Below are 20,073 nucleotides of genomic sequence, written 5' to 3'. Positions count from 1 at the left end.
TGAATACACTACAAAGACAAGATATTTAATGTTCAAACTGATAAACTTTATTGTTTTTAGCAAATAATCATTAACTTTAATCAATTTTATGGCTGCAACACGTTCCAAAAAAGCTGGGACAGGATCATGTTTACCACTGTGTTACATCACTTTTTCTTTTAACAACATTCAATAAATGTTTGGGAACTGAGGACACTAATTGTTGAAGCTTTGTAGGTGGAATTCTTTCCCATTCTTGCTTGATGTACAGCTTCAGCTCTTCAACTCCGTTGTCGTATTTTACGCTTCATAATGCGTCTCACTTTTTCAATGGGAGACAGGTCTGGACTGCAGGCAGGCCAGTCTAGTACCCGCACTCTTTTACTACAAAGCCACGCTGTTGTAACATGTGCAGAATGTGGTTTGGTATTGTCTTGCTGAAATAAGCAGGGGCGTCCGTGAAAAAGACGTTGCTTGGATGGTAGCACATTTTTCTCCAAAACCTGTACGTACCTTTCAGCATTAATGGTGCCTTCACAGAGGTGTAAGTTACCCATGCCATTGGCAGGACACGACATTCACAATTTCCAATAACAATTTGAAATGTGGACTCGTCGGACCACAGAACACTTTTCCACTTTACATCAGTCCACCTTAGATGAGCTCGGGCCCAGAGAAGCCGGCGGCGTTTCTGGGTGTCGTTAAAAAATGGCTTTTGCTTTGCATACTAGAGTTTCAAGTTGCACTTACGGATGTAGCGCCGAACTGTATTTACTGACATTGGTTTTCTGAAGTGTTCCTGAGCGCGTGAGGTGATATCCTTTACACATCGATGTCGTTTGATATCGATGTGATATCGATGTGAGGTGATATCCTTTACACATCGATGTCGGTTTTTGATGCAGTGGCTCCTGAGGGATCGAAGGTCACGGGCATTCAATGTTGGTTTTCGGCCTTGCCGCTTACATGCAGTGATTTCTCCAGATTCTCTGAACCTTTTGATGATATTATGGACCGTAGATGATGAAATCCCTAAATTCCTTGCAATTGTACGTTGAGGAACATTGTCCTTTAACTGTTCGACTAGTTTCTCACGCACTAGTTCACAAAGAGGTGAACCTCGCCCCATCTTTGCTTGTGAATGACTGAGCAATTCAGGGAAGCTCCTTTTCTACCCAATCATGGCACCCACCTGTTCCCGATTAGCCTGTTCACCTGTGGGATGTTCCAAACAGGTGTTTGATGAGCATTCCTCAACTTTCTCAGTCTTTTTTGCCACCTGTCCCAGCTTTTATGGAACGTGTTGCAGCCATACAATTCCAAGTTAATGATTATTTGCTAAAAACAATCAAGTTTATCAGTTTGAACATTAAATATCTTGTCTTTGTAGTGTATTCAATTCAATATAGGTTATTAGTCATTCAAACTGCTCTAAGTGCTAGAAGACTGCATCTTTTTGGACAATTGTCAAAAATAAAAATAAAAAATGTACCGGCATTACCAGATAATTAGCAAACCTTTATTGCTCAGTGACTGTTTTTTCTTTTTTTTGTCAATGTCTTTATGTCTCAAAAGTGTTCTCTGTCAATTGATTGTCTGTTGTCGTACGAGAGCGGCTCCAATCACCGGAGACAAATTCCTTGTGTGTTTTTTGGACATACTTGGCAAATAAAGATGATTCTGATTCTGATGATTCTCAAAGTGATTCGCAAATCATTGCATTCTGTTTTGGTTTATGTTTAACACAATGTCCCAACTTCATTGGAATTGGGGTTGTATATGTCTAATTAAGTGGGATTTCTCTTTGTACAGATGTTCTGTGAAGCAAATATTGCGTTTGTATCTACCGTACCACATATAATTTGGATGAATGGAACTCCTCTGGCCCACATTTTATGTATTAACAACTCTGCTCTCTACGTGTGGCATGTTTTTTTTTTTTTATGATCCATAACCTCTCACTGCGATGCTTCATTGCGTTATTTTTTTTTGGTACATCGTAAAATATTACCAGTCATTCACACATTTGGGTTCACGGTTCAGTCTTCTTATTTGGGGTGGGGGGAAGAGGTTTTTAGCTCCGCGTCGGCAGAGCAGAGCCCTCAAACTGTGTTCAAACACATTCCCTGTCATCCGAGTCACCCGAGGAGGAGCATCCTGTTTGTTTTTGCCAGCCCGAGTCCGAGCCGGGGCTTAGATTAGAAAGCCATGAGGAGCGCGGGGAAGTCTTTTATTCCGATGAACTCTTGACTTTGTTCGGGAAGAAGAAAACGAGCATCGCTTTGCACACTCTTTAGCGTCCGCGATCCACTATTAGCTCCATGACATCAGCGTCAAGGTGCAAGCCAGTGTGCATGAATCTCATTAAAGACGAATGCTAACACCGGTGACTCTTGAAGCGCCTTTTAACAACAACAAAACAGTTGTTGCCATTTTGAAAAGTAATGTGTCGGCTTTTCTGGACTGAAACATACGCATACTAGTTTCTCATTCTGTATTTTACACGTATGTATGACAAATGCACAAAAAGACATTTGTTTGACTTGTACGCCAGATGAAACACCCATATTGTACATCACTGAGTGAGCTCATATGGCATACCTGGATGGCTGCCACAGTACTCAAGGTTTAAACATGTTTGTTCATCTCTGTAGGGGGGAATGAGATAAAAAACAAAAAAACAATGCATCTGATTGGGGCTTTTTGTCAGACGTCACAACGCTTTAGAGCTCGTATGCTGGCAGTCGGTTTGAAACCACAAACCTTGAAACAGAGAAATAAATGTTGGAAACAGACGTAGAGACGTGAGGAGATTGGGAATTTGCTGCATTTATGCTGTGTTGTGTCCAAAAGTGGGCCGATCAACACCAAGATAACAAGGTTGGGAGTCCATGCCCAAGGCGATCTGCAATAGTGGAAGACTTTAAGCAGCTACTAAACCCGCTAAGTTCAATTTCCAAACATGAGGGGTACTACTTTTTGAGTACCAGCAATGCTGTGACATCACTCCGATCCTGAATACAGATGCTCTGGAAACCCGAGCCAGATCAGGAATTACGGTTCCTGACCGTACAAAAGTGCGTCGCTAGGTGGGAACATTGTGTACGACCCTGTAGGCGAGTACCAGCATCTTTAAGCCGCATTGCCACGGAAATTGCCAATAACCCTTTGTTCTCGGCACATGCTGGATCCTACTGCCCGTTTTGAGGTGACTAGACTTTTCAAACGTGACAGGGGTAAGGAAACGTGGCGAGGACTCGTCCGATCAGATATTTTCAGCCGTGTGAACCTCGCCTAAAGGGTTCCTGGCCATTGGAGTATACTACGCCTGCCTAAATTTAGGCAATTGTTCTCGCAGTCTAAACAAGCCATGTTCTCCAAAAGCTCAAATTTGTACTTGGTGTGGTGGGAGCAAGTGCCTTCAAGTTTCTCAGCTTTGGGAGAGCGCTGTGTTACCTCTCTTGCCAGGAATGGTTGAGTTTTGTCAAGGCAAAATCAGTCTTTTGCCACTGTGTGTATGGCGTGATAACCGGTTGTTCATGGCCAATAATCTTTGTTGAAATGAGGAGAAGCGTTTCCTCGGAGGTGCACTCAAGTCTAGAGGGTGGTTAGACTTTCTCCTCCCATTCCAACACATGAGTGGACATCAATGAACCCAAAGTGTACTAATCTTTTTACTGTACTGGTTATGGTTTCACCATCTCAGGCTCAAAACATTCCTGGAGCCACAATTGGGTGTCGGGTTTCTCATGCGTGCAACCGCAGATGTCTTCATGTCATCGATTGGTTCATTCTTGCCACTGCCTAAGAACCAACATCTCATCCACCCTGGTTAACGTAATGTCAAACATAATCTTCTTCCCATTACTCAGCAACATGATGAGTTTAACACATACTGTCATGTGATGCTTTGCAGTGTGTTTGATGGAGTGCCAGGAATTTTGTATTCTCTTTGGTGTGGTTTCGTGGCTTCTCTTCTACCGTACAGTGTTTTGTTGTGGTCTTCTTTAGTTCTGCCTTGAGCTTGTTTATACATCTAAAGAGAAAGCTTTGAGTCATTCACTGTCAGACTAGCCTGCTGCTGAATTTGCTGTAAAACAAACAACGATAAATGATGTAACAGAAACAAACCGTGTTCCATGTCAGCCATGTCTTGTATATAATATTCAGTGTGAATGAAATGTAGAGTGGGTAAACAAAAAAATGAGATGATGTACTGCCAGAGAGACTAGAGGCGAGATAGGAAGCCGACGAGGGAATATTTCATCCCGGGGAGACGGGAAGGGAGTGAATGGGGAAGTGGGAGAAGGTGGAAGAGATGCAGCCGGTGTTCGAGGGAAGAACGGGAAGAGGACGGATGGGCTCCTGGGTGATGAGATAAGAGATTTGACATTAAAAGAGTCAGCTGGCGCGAGCTAGGAGCATTCGTACATTACAAAGAGACCCCAGATGTGTGTGAGCACTTTGGAAGGAAAAACTCTCAAACAGGATGAAATCTTTGGCAGAACCAAGACTCAATGCAGCCATTGCCATTCTTGGACTCCAACGTAACTGGTTGTATACCTTTCCCAGGCTCAAAAAGGTACAGGTATGTTCCCTGCAGGGTACCACCCCATTGGATTCAAGACCCCAACATCCTGCGGTTTTAGGAACGGCTCAATGTAAAGTCCCGTCTGGCATCACTCATTCATTAGTTGACATCAAACAACTGTAAGTCCACTCACCCAGTTGAGATGCAAAGAGATTTGGCACAAGAGCTGGTAGTTATTACTTTTATTATGGCTCTGTTGCAGGCTTTCCTGATGCACTTTTTCTTCAGTGATGAAAAGCAGCAGTCTACCGGCAACCCCAACACTCTTCCCAAAACCCTCCACCCCTCCATCTCTGCGACTCACACCGTAATAACCCCGGTGTCCTTGACGTGACCCACATGCAGATGTCAGGGGAGCTGTTGCTGGAGTTCGCCGGGCCTTTTAAAAAAAAATGTTTTTAACGGGTTTCAATACGAGGGTCTGACTCATTGATTTGGTAATTCAACATACAGCAGGAAGCAATCCAAGGCACCTGTGTCCTTTTAGCGTCTCCTGTGAAAACGCGATAAAATTGCTCAGTGTTGGCGAGCTCTGCGTTTCTTCTGTTCTGTGCTTGTGTGTTAGAGCGCTTTCGAAAACGGCGTCTCACCTGACGTAATCGATTTATATTTGCAAGTCTCCGGCGTCCGTCGAGCACTTAAATCCCAAACACTTCCCAGCAGCGGAACACACAGACGCAATGTATTTGGGGAATCCAGTTCCTCCCCCTTTTTTGTACAAACTGTAAAACCCTTGCACATCTCAATCATAAAAATCGGGATGCCAAAAATCAACTCTCAACTTCCTGCTTTGGAAGATGAAGATTTCTATCAGAAGGATAATCACATTTAACATGGCAAGCATATAATTGAAAAGAGAAGGAATGCCCCAAGTTAAAGTATTAGCAGTTTTTAGTGCAAAGCTGCACATATTAAGTTGTTGAACTTAACCCCAGTCCGTGTAGAAGCTAGAACTTAATTTAAATCCCACCCTAATGGCTGTCGGGCATATGTATATGAAAGGTGGGACATGTGGCGGACGGCGGACTCAATGCGAGTTTGAAGGAAATCAGAGTTATTGCACTTACACGCTTCTATAGACACTTCTGTTCGTAGGGTGATGCCAATGAATCTCTTCAGGATGAGACATTCATCACCCCAAAAGACGTATGGGCCAGCTTTGATCTTGTGGGGCTGAGGTCTTAGAGTTTTGTGTGAGTTTAGGGTGAGTCATCCAATTTTGTTGCCATGCTCCACCCGAACGCACTAACGACGCCTATTACGCACAATTTAGCATCAATCATCTGTCTGCTATATGTGGTTCAAATTCGGTAGTAATCTGACTAGATCTCAAGGACAAGTTTTTGAAGAAGCCTTGGAAAGTAAGATAAAACGGCCATTTCAAACTAAAATGGAAGACTTCTCTTTTTAGGCATGGGTTCTTGGGACTTTTGGTGAGTCTACTCCTTTTTTTTGTTGTCCTGTTCGGCTGTTAGGTCAAGCAGAATGGAAAATCTGTGTCCCTTTTATGCCGGAACAGTTTTACTGTGTCACAGTGGAGTTTTTAAGCTTCCGCTGTGGTATTATAATTGAGGTTTATTGAGAATCAGACTTGATCAGTCGAACAGAACAAAGTTTCGAGACGGGAGAGAGAAACAAAAGCGTCTACTCTTGATAGAAATGCCTGCCAAATGTCATGGTTCTCCGTGGCTGGATTTTCGAAAACATCTGGGTGGTGCTACTGAAGCACGCAATATCCACGAAAAAGTACATTTAATCAAAAAAGAAAAACAACAACTTTGTTCCTAGAATGGCCGTATCAATTAAAAATGGCAGCCTTGGAATGTTTTCTTGGCTATGATTTGGGTCGATCGACTCATGATTGAGACGTCCACCGGATTTTATGTTGCTACGTGAAACTGGTTCTGGGGATGGATTTTCGAAACATTCCGGGGAGCGTTACCCAGCAAAGTTTTACCAATGCTGATATTGAAAATGCCTTACATTCATTGTCTTAAATTGTTCCTCTGACAGTAAAACCTTGCAGGCAACGTGAACAACTGTAAGTTGGTCATAAATTGCGCTTCGGTTACCACATAATGATAAAACGCTACACCTGATTATGTTGATTTGCGGTCAGGCGTTTCCTCCAGATAACCTTAAAGAAACAGAGCTGCAGTCTGGCGTTGATTAGTATTCATCACACTGATGTCAGACATCTCCTCTTTGTGGTAATTGATCATCCAGCCTGTTGAATTACGGTCCGTCTGAACACAATCCGGCAGCGCTGCGCGGCTCCAGCTCGCTTGCCGTGGTTCCGATTGTCGAGGCCACGCCCCCCTCTCCGCATCTGCCCGCGGACATGGCAGACCACCCAGGAGGATCTTCAGCACCCACGATGCCGCTTAACTTTTCCATTGTTGCACCACCCCGGAGAGCCTGACTGTTCGTCGAGCTCCTGCTCGTCTTTGTGTTGACGCTCGTGTTGCTTTTGGATGTTTCACCGTGTAATTGAAAGTTCTGCATGTGGTTTGCTGTCACGCTTTAGTCTGAGTTATTGTTGTGAGGCATCCACACCAGTGATCATCCTGTTTCCATTCACATTTTTGTCGAACCTATCGGTTCCTTCCTTTTCTATAAGGATGACAGACTTCGGACATGCGTCAATCAGACAATCAGTTCATTGATCAGTGGTTCATCTAGATCCTAATTCTTTTGGATGCTTATGCTTTCATCTTGAAAACTATTTGGGTACCAGTTTCTGTTCCAGCATGACTATTCCCCAGTGCAAAAGACAAGGTCCTACTCCACATTGCACTTTCTTATCTGCCACGGAATAATGTATGAATTAATATGTACGGAGTCATCTGTGGCCCACCAACCACCGGACATAAAATGTCTGCGGTCCGTTGCATCCGATTTAATCTGACAGGACTCTGCGTGACTCTTTTATGGCCTCCTGTTTTTCGCAGCAGGACAGGAACTGTAGTTTGACGTTTACATTTCTGTGGAAGAACTTGACGAACCAAGAAGCTGTTTTAACATAGATGTATCCTGTCAGAAATTGGGATGTACTGTAATTGGAGTATATTTCTTTTCCTCTCCACATTATTGGATTCCAAGGTTGTAGCTTTTTCTAGGGGCAAAAAGTGACAGGTATTTTCCCTGCCAGGTACCACCCAAATGGAATCAAGACCTCAACGTCATGCAGGTTTAGGAACAAGTCAATGTAAAGTCCTGTAGTGAAGGCTGTTGTTTGTCTTTGTCAGAACAGTCATCGAGACAAGAAGCCGCTACCATCACAGAAGTATATGTTCTCCTTTACCCCAAAATATTTCCAACAGCTGAGCCAGGCGCAGAAAGACATGCCTTGAATTCCGTTTTTTGGGGGGGGAGGCGGTAAGGGTTTATTATCTCAGCTGCTCATCAGCGGGACGATGTTATTTATTTTATTTCGGCATTACTCCGACTGGTGTCATGGAACTGTTTATTTTGCTTTGAAGCACTTGCCTTGGCTTTGACTGCGTTGGGAGGTTTTTCACATTTGGATTGGGAACATTGCCTTTTACATGGTTTAAGTTGCCTTTTGGAGGAAGAACATTTTTTCCAAGTTCTTGCAGCAGAAAGTTAAACACCCCTTTATCAAAATTTGAGTGTACGCTGTCGGACGAACGGCGGCTTTTGAATTGTGTTATTTTCATAGGATTAAATCTTCTTTATTCTGTTTTTATACGTACCCCTTTTCACCGGTATCGCCTTTCCTTCATTGCTATCGTTTTCTTGATGCTAATTTGGCGGTCATTAGCCAGTAGGCCACACACACACACGCGCGCACACGCGGCACTGCACTGTTTTGAGTGTTTCAACTCCCGTGTTTTGCTTTGTAACCGAACCCCAAGTCGCTCCGCAGGCCCCCTAAATCCCCTCCGCTGAGTAAGTCCATTCCCTATCCCAACACCACTGTAGATGTAGTTCTTTGGAAAGTCGACCTGTTTGTCTTTCTGAGTCTTTGCAGAACCCAGCGAGGCCTCCTGGCCCGTGGGAGGCGACGGTCTGGGGTTGCCAAGTGGGGGACGCAGGCCTCGAGGGTCCACGGACGCTGCCGCTACTCAAATCAACTTGTCATTTTATTGGCAGGAAGATATGCATTATGAAATATATGAAATCTTTTATCTTTGGATTCAAGCTGATTTAGGAGAACATCCCGAGCTCAACTTTAGACGAGACAAAATTTGCTTCACTTTACTGGGGGTCCTCGGTTTACGGCGGTCCCGGCATACGACATTCTGCTACTCCCTACTTGTAACTGCATTGATTTTTCACGCCTTTGGCTGGACACGTCCTGTCCAAAGGCCTTGTTCTTGTCTTCCTCATTTTTCAACCGGATGATGTCACAATCCTGGAGAGACTCTCGTGTGGATGAATGGAACAAGCCTCAACAGCTCATCCATCACAGCGCTGTCTTTCTCACCTTCCAGAGCGTAAAAAAAAAAAAAATCCTCCTTAAATCCCCGCTCTCTGGCGGTGTTTTAGTGACGCTCGCTTACAACCACAAGCCTGTGTGACGGAGGCGTTTGGTTTCCATCACGCTTAATAAAAAAGGCGAAGCCACACACAAAGCCGTTGTTTTAATTTTCAAATTTTTTTTTTGCCAGGGCCCCAGAGCCATCCCATGAACTCCGAAGAATTTTGGCCCTAATTCCGCATTTCCTCTTATTGCGTCATTGGCAGGTAGAATGAAATGTGTTAATTGCACACGCCAACATTGGGAGGAGAAGCTGAAAATCCCGGGAGACAAAATAGTTTATTTGCAGTGTCTATATTTTAAGCATTTTTTTGGGCGTACGTTGAGATTTGCTGCCCTGGAAAACATCATTCAACTCTTGGGTCTTTCTGCCAAACTGACATCAACTCCACACAGGGAGGCCCAAGTCGAGATTCTAACCTAGAATCTCAGAACTGTGAGGCACCGTGCTGCCCAGTTTGGGAGTCCTTGTTCTAGCCAATTTCCACGTTGAAATGTGCATGTAGAGGCCGTCAATGTCACGTTATTTGAAACATGACAAGATCCACATGGAAATCCTCTTTATTTTGAGTTTGTTTTTTTGGAGAGAGGCCTCACCTCAAGGTCACTGAAAGTTACCGATCCGTGTCCACGCGCACAGGCAGTGTGGGCGAGAAAAGCAAGATGCGTATGAGTCACGGAGGGCTCTGTCGCCCCCCCGCCCGCCTCACAAACTTGGCAGCAGACTGAAGTCGATCATAATCGTTTTGACAATTGGGGCAATGAGGTTTGATGCTGGACTGAACATTTACTAGCTAATTCAATTTACCTTTCATTGTGATGCCAGCGTTAATTCATTGATGTGTCCTTTTGGAATCAATCTAGTTCCTGGAAGTCTGTTGAGTGCGTTTTAAGGGGGAGGCCAGGAGCGTGTGACCTCATCACTTTGCGTTCCCATCTGTTACCACGGAAACCCTGACAGCTATGTACAGTAAATAAACATCATGTTTTAATAAGCGAGGCCTCTTTTTTTCCTGCATTTCTGAGGCAAATCCTGACTTGAAGAAAACGTTTGCCAAAGAGGAGTTTTTATCACTAACCCCTAATTTATTTGTTGAATAAGTGATTAGTGAATAAGTGAAATGGGGGTAGAAAGCAGAATTCTTTAAGTTTGGGGATGTACATGGTCAAGAAACACACAGGTTTTGTTTGTTTTGTGCATCCCTTGGCGAGATGCGACTAGTCCTGTTCATGTTTTTTTCCAGAAGACTTTTGGTTTTAATGTCATCGGCAGGCGTCGTCAGCAAGTCTGCGAAAGGCCAACAATCACGCAACGCAAACCTCAGGATACTTTTGCGTCTCGCGGAATTTTGGATCTCGGCTTTTAGTGTGACAAAGGTGAAAAACATTTCGTTGGTGTTGTCGCTTTGAGGCCACGCGGGAATTCAGAGTCCTATCCTGGAATTTCTGTGTGCTGGGAACCGTGTTTATGGTGTCTGTACACTACAAATGGAGTTTTTGCTATTTATTTGTTCATTCTTTTGAACTCGAATGAAAGAATGAGTATCATCTGCATTGCATCCGAAAAAAACAAAAACAATCGCTAGTGTGCTTAAAGCAGGGAGGAGATAAAGACTTTGGTAGCCCACGGGCGGCGCAAAGCCAGCTGTGTTAACCACCACGTGTCGACATTGTGCTGCACCACAAGTATAAATATGTGTTCAAACAATTTAAAGAGGCCGAGGTGGGCTTTTACACAAGTACTTGGGTCTGAACCCCGGCCAACGTTTTGGAGCTTTGGGAGCTGAGGTCACTGTAAAGTGTGTGGTCAGTAATACTCAACTGTGGTCACGCTAAAGTGCATTTTAGTTGCTTTCTGATACTTTTTGCAGCGATAACAGCGTCGACGATGTGTAGGGCTGATACCGCACTGCCACACTAGATTGTACAGTTTTAGTCTCCCGGTTGACTGCGGTACATCTTCTCAGTTAGGTTTTTCATGGGCGTCTGTTTTGAATGAAAACTAGCATGAAAATTGAATCTTCCATCAATTCTAAGAATTTGATGCCTTGCAGTCATTAGGAGCATTCATACAAGGACTTGTGACAAATCACTTACTTGGCCACTGTAGCATTGCAAGTTATTTGCGTTGGGTAGTATTACATTTCACCCGCCCCCATTTTCTCTCACTTTCTGTTTTTTTTTTCTGTATTTACGGTAAATCTCCAGCGCGGTGAGGTGAACTTCCTTCCAAGTGGGCCAACATGTTTCTATTAACCCAAGAGTGAGACTGGGCTGGCTAATCGAAGCTACGCTTTGATAGGAATTAAACTGGATGAGTGTTGGAAGCTTTGGCACTCTATAATCGTGTCCTGTTAACTCCACTTGGGTAAAGGTTAGGAGGAAGGATTAGGGTAGGGTTAGGAGATGGAGTTAAGGTTAGGCTTGGCGTGTGGAGTGAGGTTTCAGGTTAGGAGGTAGCATTAGGTTTGGGTTAAGGAGGTAGAGGCTAGGAATACATACTTTTGGGATTAGAAAGAATTTGGGGTTAGGCAGAGCACATCTGACTGGGGGACATTCTGACACTCAATAAATGTTTGAGACGAATACACGAATTTCATTTCTTCGCTTTCTGCAGACAATGTGAGGTTTCTGTCTCTCTCGCTCGCTCTCTCACACACAGGCAGCAAGTGTTAACACTTTTGGATATGTTACATGTGCCTTCACTGAGTTCTCGCATTAGGTCTCTCTCAAGCGCCAGCTGAACCAACTGGGCCTTTTTATTTTATGGAGCATTGTGTGCCTGTGGTCTCACAAACACATTTGTCAGAGTTGAAAATGAATTCTCGCACATTGGCGCGACAGTGCCAAATGTTAGGCCAAGTTTGAAAACGGTCAGCTCACTTAACGCTTGGCGTCGCCATCAGATGCGCGTATACACACTCGTTGCAGGTGTATGAAAACTTAACCTCTTCGCACACACACGCGCACACACTTCCTGAGTTGCAAATGAACCACAGCTGTGTTCCCGTAAGCGTGTTCCACAAGTCCCAAACGTTTAGGTTGACTCCACTCCCAATTGTACAGTATAGGAAGAATGGCAAGGTTGATCCACGCAGTAGTCTTCAGTGTAACCATTACTTTGATGTTACGACAGTTTACTCACAGGAGACTTTGCTTATGCCATTAAGTTTGTTGAAATATTTTTACGGGGGTGCGCAGGGAAGAAAATAAGCCTGAGCGTAAACAACTACGTGGGGGGTTGTTTTGGTGTCCCTTGCCCCTTCCTCACCCGGGGGCCTTAAGGGAACTGTTTCATGTAGACCCCAAGCCCGTGTTTATCCAGATGTGGGAGTCCCGGTCATGGCTAAAAGCTTTACCCGTAATCCCGCTTTTTAGGTTTTCCTACTTTGTATATAAAAGCACAATGTAAAGACTTTTGTTTTTTCCCCCCCACAGCCATCCAGGAGGGCACCCAGTGCACCAAATGTAAGAAGGAATGGGCACTGAAGAGCTCCATAGCCTTGCTCTACGTGCTGTGTACGCTCCTCACCATAGCCGTTGCCGTACTCGGATATAAAGGTAAGATGAGGAACGTGCGTATTTTATAATTCGGTAGATTTCTGCTTTTTGTCCACGTTACAGACTATTTTTTCCCCAAAAAAATCCAGATAAAATATCAAAGGGTTTGTATGACATCACAGGGTGTGCTCTTACACTGTAGTTACATTTTTTGTGTCTTTTGTTAATGTTCCATTGAAGTTTGATAAATGGATGGCTGATCCATTTTCGGTAGCGCTTTGGGTTGCGGGTGAGCTGGACCTTATCTCAGCAGACTTTGGGCGAGAGGCATTGTACTCTCTGGACTGGGATTCAGCCAGTCGCAGGGCACATTTAGACAAGTGACCATTTACGCTTACATTGGCACGTAGTCTTCGATCGACCAAGCAGCATGTCTTTAAAATGTGGGAGGAAACCATGACAAAAGCCACGACCGCAGAGTGATTTGAACCCAGAAGCTCAGAACTATGAGGCACACGTGCTAACCACAAGCTCACTGTGCCGCCCTCAAGATGTAAAGAGATTTACTGAAAGACCGCGATACGGCAGTGAGAACACTCATTGCCATGCGGTAAAAAGTCGAGCTGGAGTCAGCAGTCTTGGCCCAGAAAAAAAGGCAGCCTGTGTTTCCTCCCAAAGGCTTACCAATAAACACATTCTATTGGCTTAAGTACCAGGAAGCGAAGTTTAGGTCAGTCAAGCACATCCGGGTGAGCTGACCCTACAAGTTGCAACTATCGGGATGTGGTGGCCATCGTGTCCATTTCACTACATTTATTCGACCGAATCTCATGCAGGCAGTGGAGCTAAACTTCTTAGTTTCGTGTTTTACAGGTCAGGTTCGGTCTTTCAGGGAACTGGACTCTGAATGCGCCAAACATAATTGTCATAAACATTGCCATATGATCCCCCCCCGCCCCTTTTCTTTCTTTTTTTGTTTTTTTTTCAAACAGTGAACTTATGTTAATTTGTTCAGGGGGTTATCTGTACGTCTCCATGTCCCCCTCGTGCTCTCTGTTGCACGCTTTCATGCGGACCTAATCGATCCCAGATGGGCTGCAAGCGAACTCAGCGCAACTCTGGCCAAATTTGGTTTTTACTGGCACCGGTGCAAAAGTCTGTCAAGGGAACCTCGACTCGGTGTCCACCGACACGGGTCCAGATGCTCTCGCAGCCAGAACCGGAGTAATCGATGACACTTGTTGGGACGCCGTTCGGGCCGCCGTCTCAGCGACATCCTCTTCCACGTGACCTCTGTCTGACCAGATTGACACAAGCAAAGGCGAAATGAGGTCTGCCTGTCTCAGGGCTCCATCGTTTTCCCTTAAAAAACAGTCAGAAACGGAAATGAAAGTGACAAAGGGGTCATGTTTTCACCTCCTTTCACCTTTGGTTTGGGTATTTGTTGTCATTTTGGCAATGGGATCATAGGGCACCGCTAGATCTATTCTTTGAGCAGTGGTGTACTGACCATATTTACTTGGGTAGTTTATTAGAAAGCTGCTGTTGTTGACGCTAAACGTAACCCTGACTTGCACAGCTATCCTATTATTTATTCAGCATGAAAGAGAAGTTGTGTCAGGATGGACTCAGACTCTTTTCGCAGTACTGTAATTGCACAAAAGAGCTGCCAATGTGGGCTTGCATTGTGAAACACTGCATTTTATCATGGACTTTTGTTCGCCCGCTCATTTTTTTATGTCATCACTGGTCTGGTCCCATTCACCGAGCGCTCCTCACCCCCAAAGTACTCCAGCTTCCCAGCAGAGAAGCCAAGGTCGTCCCCACTTTTAAGGACACGTTCCCCTGGTGAGGCCGGTGCTGGCGGTGGGCTGACTCCCTGAAATCCCAGACACATTCCAGAGGAAATGAACGCCGGTGTCGCCTGTGGGGGCGTGAAGAGCCTCCCCTGCCACGGCGGCTTCCTCCCCCGGGTTGTCTTTGATTCCCCCGTTGACTAAAGACCCCTCCTGCCAGGTCAGCTCCTATCCCTGGGGAAGGTCTTCCTTCCTGAATCGCTGTCACTGACGGCCCCCAGGCCATCTTTATGGGATCTGTGTGTCTCTTTCTAAAAGTAAACCTAATTAAAGCTGATGTTATTTACTTTGCTTGACCTAATCCGGAGAGTTACACTAATCACTTCCACCGTTATTGCATGTCTACGAGACATGTCCCGAGATTTCTTCCTGAGTTTCATCGTTTTCCTCTGATCCTTTTTCATAAATGTCTGTGGTTGGAGGCCATTCTAACTCCTGCGTAAAGTACACCGAGGCGACGGCCATGCTAACCTCCATCTTGTGTTTTGTGGCAGTGGTGAAAAGAGTCGACAGCGTGTCTGAAGGCATCGCCAACTATGGGGGGAAGATTATCGCAGTGGAGACGGACTTGAAAAAGCTAGGTAAGCGTATCAAGAGTTTCTTGAGAAAAGTTACTGGGTAATAATTGATGTGGCGAGTTAGTGATAGGGTTTTACAGTACATTTATGTGAGTATTTTTGCTTTCTCTGACGTGTTCCATCCTACTCTTCTCTCTTAAATCTGGCTTTGAGGCATAAACGACTGAGGCCCACAAACCGCTGAAACTGAGAGATAATTTCATCTACACTAAATCACGTAGATTTGCTGTTGGTGTTGCAGAGATTAGGAGTTATACATTTTAAAAAAAAGTGTTAGAGGAATTTTGAAGGTAGAATAAATTGTATTCCAGGATGCTGGTCTGCCTCTGATGTGTTCAGATTTATTTTTATTTTTTTTCAATGGCATAATTTCAGTATATGTTGTTCTTAACTTCTCAAGTTCTTTTTCTTTTAACTCACTTTATTACAAATATAATAACTGGTGCAAAAGGGCCACAGAAAGCCAAAGAAAAAGTAGAACACACAGTGAGTTTAATCCCTTGACGCTTGCTGACCTGAAGTATCATGAGCTACTTTGGGGTCTCGCCCAAACTCCAACGTTGTGTAGCATATTTTCCCCAATCAAAAAAATAGTCAAGTTTCGGAATTGTTAAACCACAGCGGCATCGGATTTCAGGGTTCTGTTGTACATGTTTTAAAGCTACATAGGTCAACCTACACTACTCACAAAAAGTTAGGGATATTTGGCTTATGGGTGAAGTTTCAGGAAGCCGAATTTTTTTGTGAGTAGCATAAGTGGTCGGTGACACAATCTCTTTCCCTTATAAAACTGCCACAGTATTCATAATCAAAGAAATGTCCATTTTCAGATGATCAAAGTGGGGAAAAATCTGAGAACGCCACCACAGCAATCCATGCCTTCAAGGGGAAGGTGTGGGCCCTCCAGAGGCAGCTGTCCAGCATGGAGGAGCACCTCCACGGCGACCAGGTCAAGCTGAGCCAGCTGCAAAACCTCGGCTCGGAAATCCAAAGCGGTCAGGCCTCTGTCCGAGGTCTGTTGGACAGCAACACGGCCGCCTTGCGCTTCGTCAACGGCACCCTGCACACGTACGGCAGTGTCCTGGGGGGTCTGCGGGACGACACGACCCGGCTGCAGCGAGAACTCCAGCAGCAAGTGAAACTCCAGAACCAGGTCTTGCTGAGCATCGGTGGCCTGAACCTCACGCAGGCGCAGCAGCGCGGCCTCATCGAGGCTCTGCACCGCTCCGTGGACGACAGCAGTCAGAATATCCAGAAAGTCCGCAATGACTTCCAAAGCCTGGAGCAGACCACCAGACAGACGCGCTCTGATACCGAGTGGCTTCGGAGTAAAGTGGACAACCTGCACGTTCTGGCAACTAATGCCTCGGCGCTTTCCAAAGCCAACAACGATAGCCTGGAGGAGGTCGGATCCCAGCTGGCGTTTGTGTCCGGCCAGTTGCAGAACACCAGCAGCTTGGCAGACGCCCACGACCAGTCCCTGAAGGAAATCCTGGACCGGCAGAGGGACTTCACCAACCTTACGTCATCTAAATTCGAGCGTCTGGAGGTGCGGCTGGACGAGTCGGAGCAGAACCTCGACCGGGTGACCGGCAACGTCAGCTTCACCACACAGCTCCTGGGCGCCATCAACCTCAACCTCAACGCCGTCCGTGGTTGCTCCGAAACGGTCGGCCGCCACTCAGACTTGCTGCTGAGCCTCAACGGCAGCGTGGCCGACGTGAGGGTGGACGCGGCCGGAATGCGATCCCAGCAGGAGGACCTGGCGGCGCGCTTGGATAAGGAGGTCACCAGCCTCTCCATTATCATGGAGGAGATGAAGCTTGTGGACACCAAGCACTCCCAGTTGATCACCAACTTCACGATCCTACAGGGTAAGATGTGATATAACTGTTTGTTTGTTTGTTTGTTTGTTTGTTTGGGACGTGCTAGCTTAATTAAGGACTTCAGATTGTCCATTGGTGTCAATGTGAGTGCAAATGCTTGTTGTGCAATTATCTGGCGAAATCGGTTCACCTGGGGCCAAAATGAGCACAAGCGCTTTAAAAAATGCAAGGTTCCTTTACTTACACTACTTTTGATTGCAGGTCCTCCTGGTCCCAGAGGGCCAAGGGGGGACAAAGGACCTCCGGGACCAACCGGTCAATCTGGTCAGAAGGGTGAGAAAGGGGACAAAGGTGCCTCAGGGATACGAGGGCCAAGAGGAGAGCAAGGTATTCCAGGTCCACCAGGTCTACCAGGCTTAAGGGGCCTTCCAGGCGTCCCGGGCAACCCGGGGTCCAAGGGCCCCAGGGGATCTGGGGGAAGGGCTGGACCTCCTGGAGGTAAAGGTGAGCCGGGCATAGCCGGTCTGCCCGGTAGAGACGGCCAGCCCGGTCCTCAGGGGGCACAGGGCCCACCGGGCATCCGGGGTCCGATAGGGCCGGCCGGAGAGCAGGGGACAAGGGGACTGCAAGGACAAGTGGGGCCTCCGGGGCCTACGGGACCACCGGGACCACCTGGAGTTCCCATACGGGGAGCTGTCAGCACCTTGGTTCCGGTGTCTCTTCAAGATGAGGCAGTCGCTCCAACACTGCGGGCCCCAGGTACGACCTCCCCCAAGACCGCTATCGTCAATCGTACCAAACCGTTTACTGCGTGTTCCTGACCCACAACCTGCCACATCGAGAGACCACATAAAATAATTTTAAAAATTGTTTTATAGTTGTAGCACAAATGTTGCGTTATGACGTGAAACTGCACCGGGAGGTGCGCAACTCCAAATGTATACCGCAAAAACCCTTAAAAAACGGTTAAAAATCACAGAGCCGCAATATAGCTGGGATTCACGATTTTTGACTCCTGGAACGATATGATTGGTTGTCACACAGGTTGTCCACCTGAGTGGCTTCACTACAGGGACAAGTGCTACTTGTTCTCCAAAGACTCACACAGCTTCGATGACGCAAAGGCCGCTTGTGAACTCAACTCGGCTTCCTTGTTGATCATCCACGACATGGAGGAACAGGTGAGTCCCATTCAGTCTCAAATTTGAGATTTTGTTTGGAGAAGGTTTTTGGTAGGAATCCTCCCACTGATGACAAACAACAAAATGATGAAAAACATTCTGATGGTTATCTGCAATGAAAAATAGAAATGATCGACAGTGATTAAAAAAGTAGCCTTAAAATTTTTTTTAATATTTTTTAGAAATGTCTTTTTTTCTCTCAAATCTTTTATTTTTAATTTAAAAAAAAGAGTATTTTTGATGGGTGGAAAAATGACCTTATTTTTTGTTATGCCTCAGAAATGGCTGCAGAAGCAGATGACCGGCAAGGGTTACTTCTGGATGGGTCTGACCGACCGGGCGGAGGAGAACGTTTGGCGCTGGCTGGACGGCAGCCGACCAGCTTTCACGTCAGTCAATTCGTATTTACTCAACTGCAGATGGGAGAAGCATCTATTGGGAGCATTTTGTTGGAAAATATTAAACAGAATGTCAGCAGTAGGGTATATTTCTCTTTAAGTCGAGTGAAATTGGAGTTTAAAACAGGACTACAGTCAGTCTGCTTCCTGGTACATAAACATGGACGCGTGCAACATTGTCGAGCTTAGTCATTAGTTTCGGTCGGTGCTACTGCTGTTTTGGTTAGCAACCAAGAGTTCCAATGAGCTGGGCCTTAAATGCTTTGATGTCCATGTGTGATGTAAAATCATCTTTAAAACCACTCTGGGATCTTATTTACAAGACTCTAATTATCGAGAGGCTGTTTACGTTGTCCCTGTAGGTGCTGCTGTTTTGGCTTGCAACCAAGAGTTCCAATAGGCTCAGTAGTTAATGCCGGTTTAGTGCCCGGGGGTGTTGTAAGATCATCTTTAGTATCACGAATGGAACTCATTTACAAGACTACACTGAGGGACTCTTCACATTACCTCAGTCAGCGTTTCTGTTTTGGTGAGCAACCAAGAATCCAAATGGGGTATATTACATCCTATATTTTATTTGTTCCATGAATTTGTGTTAATTTATTCCCAGCAGTATATTCTTTTCATTTTATAGCATTCCTCTTGGCTACACTGCTTTCAATATGTTTTTTTTTTGTGGCCAATGAGATTTCATCTTCTGTGTTGCCATGTGCATCTAATCTGCCCCTGTTCTTCACAATCAGTTGTGCTGGCCAATGTAACATCAACTACAATTTCTTTAACCAATTGTATTTCAAATTCTTTCTCACAATGACATCAGCAGTTTTCTGTCCTGTGATTGGTCTATCAGAACAAAACTTGTCATAGCCAAGTTTGACCAGCAAAATACATTTTTATCCATCTGCACACATAATACATTTAGCAACCAGCATCTCCGGTGCCAGTTAGGAATTTTCCGTAAATGTTTTTTTTTTTTTTTTTTAAATGTTTTTGTCACGCTATGAGATAAATATTGCGGTTGCGTCGGCCAATGCAGGAAGTGGAAGCCCGGCCAACCCGACAACTGGGGTCACGGCCACGAGAGCGGCGAGAACTGCGTGGGCTTCATCCACGAAGCCCTGTGGAACGATTTCTTCTGTGGAGACCTCATAAGCTACATTTGCCAGAAGCGACACACGGAGACGCGTACGTGCATAAACTCTTCTTGATGAATGTATATCTTTTTAATATTTGTTATTAATATAATTCAATCCATTCTTCGTGTCTCAGCAGGGAGCTCGTAGCAGTGACGGCGGGAAGGGGAGGGGGGGGGGGTGGGCAGCTAGACCGGACTCCACGTGGGTTGTGGTCCACCACAAAGGGACGCATTTGAGACTCGAGCGGCTTGAGTGCAATACAGCAGCGCAGCCAAAGAAAGGACAATCTGTTTATATATATATATATATATATATATATATATATATATATATCTATACTGTATTTTTTACAAACCTACCAAGTGATTGAAATATATTTTAGCGTACAACTGAATATCTGAATGTATATTTCACTATGCAGTTTATTAGGAAATGAGCGATTCCTTAAATACAAAAAAAATTACATGCTTTTCATTCATTCTTAAAAATGTTTTCTGATGTGATTAAAAGGTACCAAATTATA

The 20,073-nt window shown here is 45.2% G+C and overlaps 1 protein-coding gene across 3 annotated transcripts in view; it reads left to right on the top strand.

Annotated features, from left to right (window-relative positions):
* Nucleotides 1–20,073, top strand: part of LOC133470481 (collectin-12-like) — a 26,499-nt gene extending 6,426 nt beyond the window's left edge. For 2 of the 3 annotated variants that reach the window (XM_061758912.1, XM_061758914.1), the window contains 8 exons: nt 12,513–12,635; nt 14,926–15,012; nt 15,840–16,883; nt 17,097–17,594; nt 17,880–18,016; nt 18,296–18,405; nt 19,451–19,599; nt 19,684–20,073. In XM_061758912.1, the coding sequence (XP_061614896.1) occupies nt 12,513–12,635; nt 14,926–15,012; nt 15,840–16,883; nt 17,097–17,594; nt 17,880–18,016; nt 18,296–18,405; nt 19,451–19,599; nt 19,684–19,697 (2,162 nt within the window). In that variant the 3' untranslated portion in view covers nt 19,698–20,073. The remainder of the gene's footprint in view (nt 1–12,512; nt 12,636–14,925; nt 15,013–15,839; nt 16,884–17,096; nt 17,595–17,879; nt 18,017–18,295; nt 18,406–19,450; nt 19,600–19,683) is intronic. The other variant, XM_061758913.1, reaches the window with a different exon arrangement.

The sequence above is a fragment of the Phyllopteryx taeniolatus genome, chromosome 20, assembly GCF_024500385.1.
Source record: "Phyllopteryx taeniolatus isolate TA_2022b chromosome 20, UOR_Ptae_1.2, whole genome shotgun sequence".
Classification (NCBI taxonomy): Eukaryota; Metazoa; Chordata; class Actinopteri; order Syngnathiformes; family Syngnathidae; genus Phyllopteryx; species Phyllopteryx taeniolatus.
This window is presented reverse-complemented; position numbering and strand designations above follow the sequence as displayed.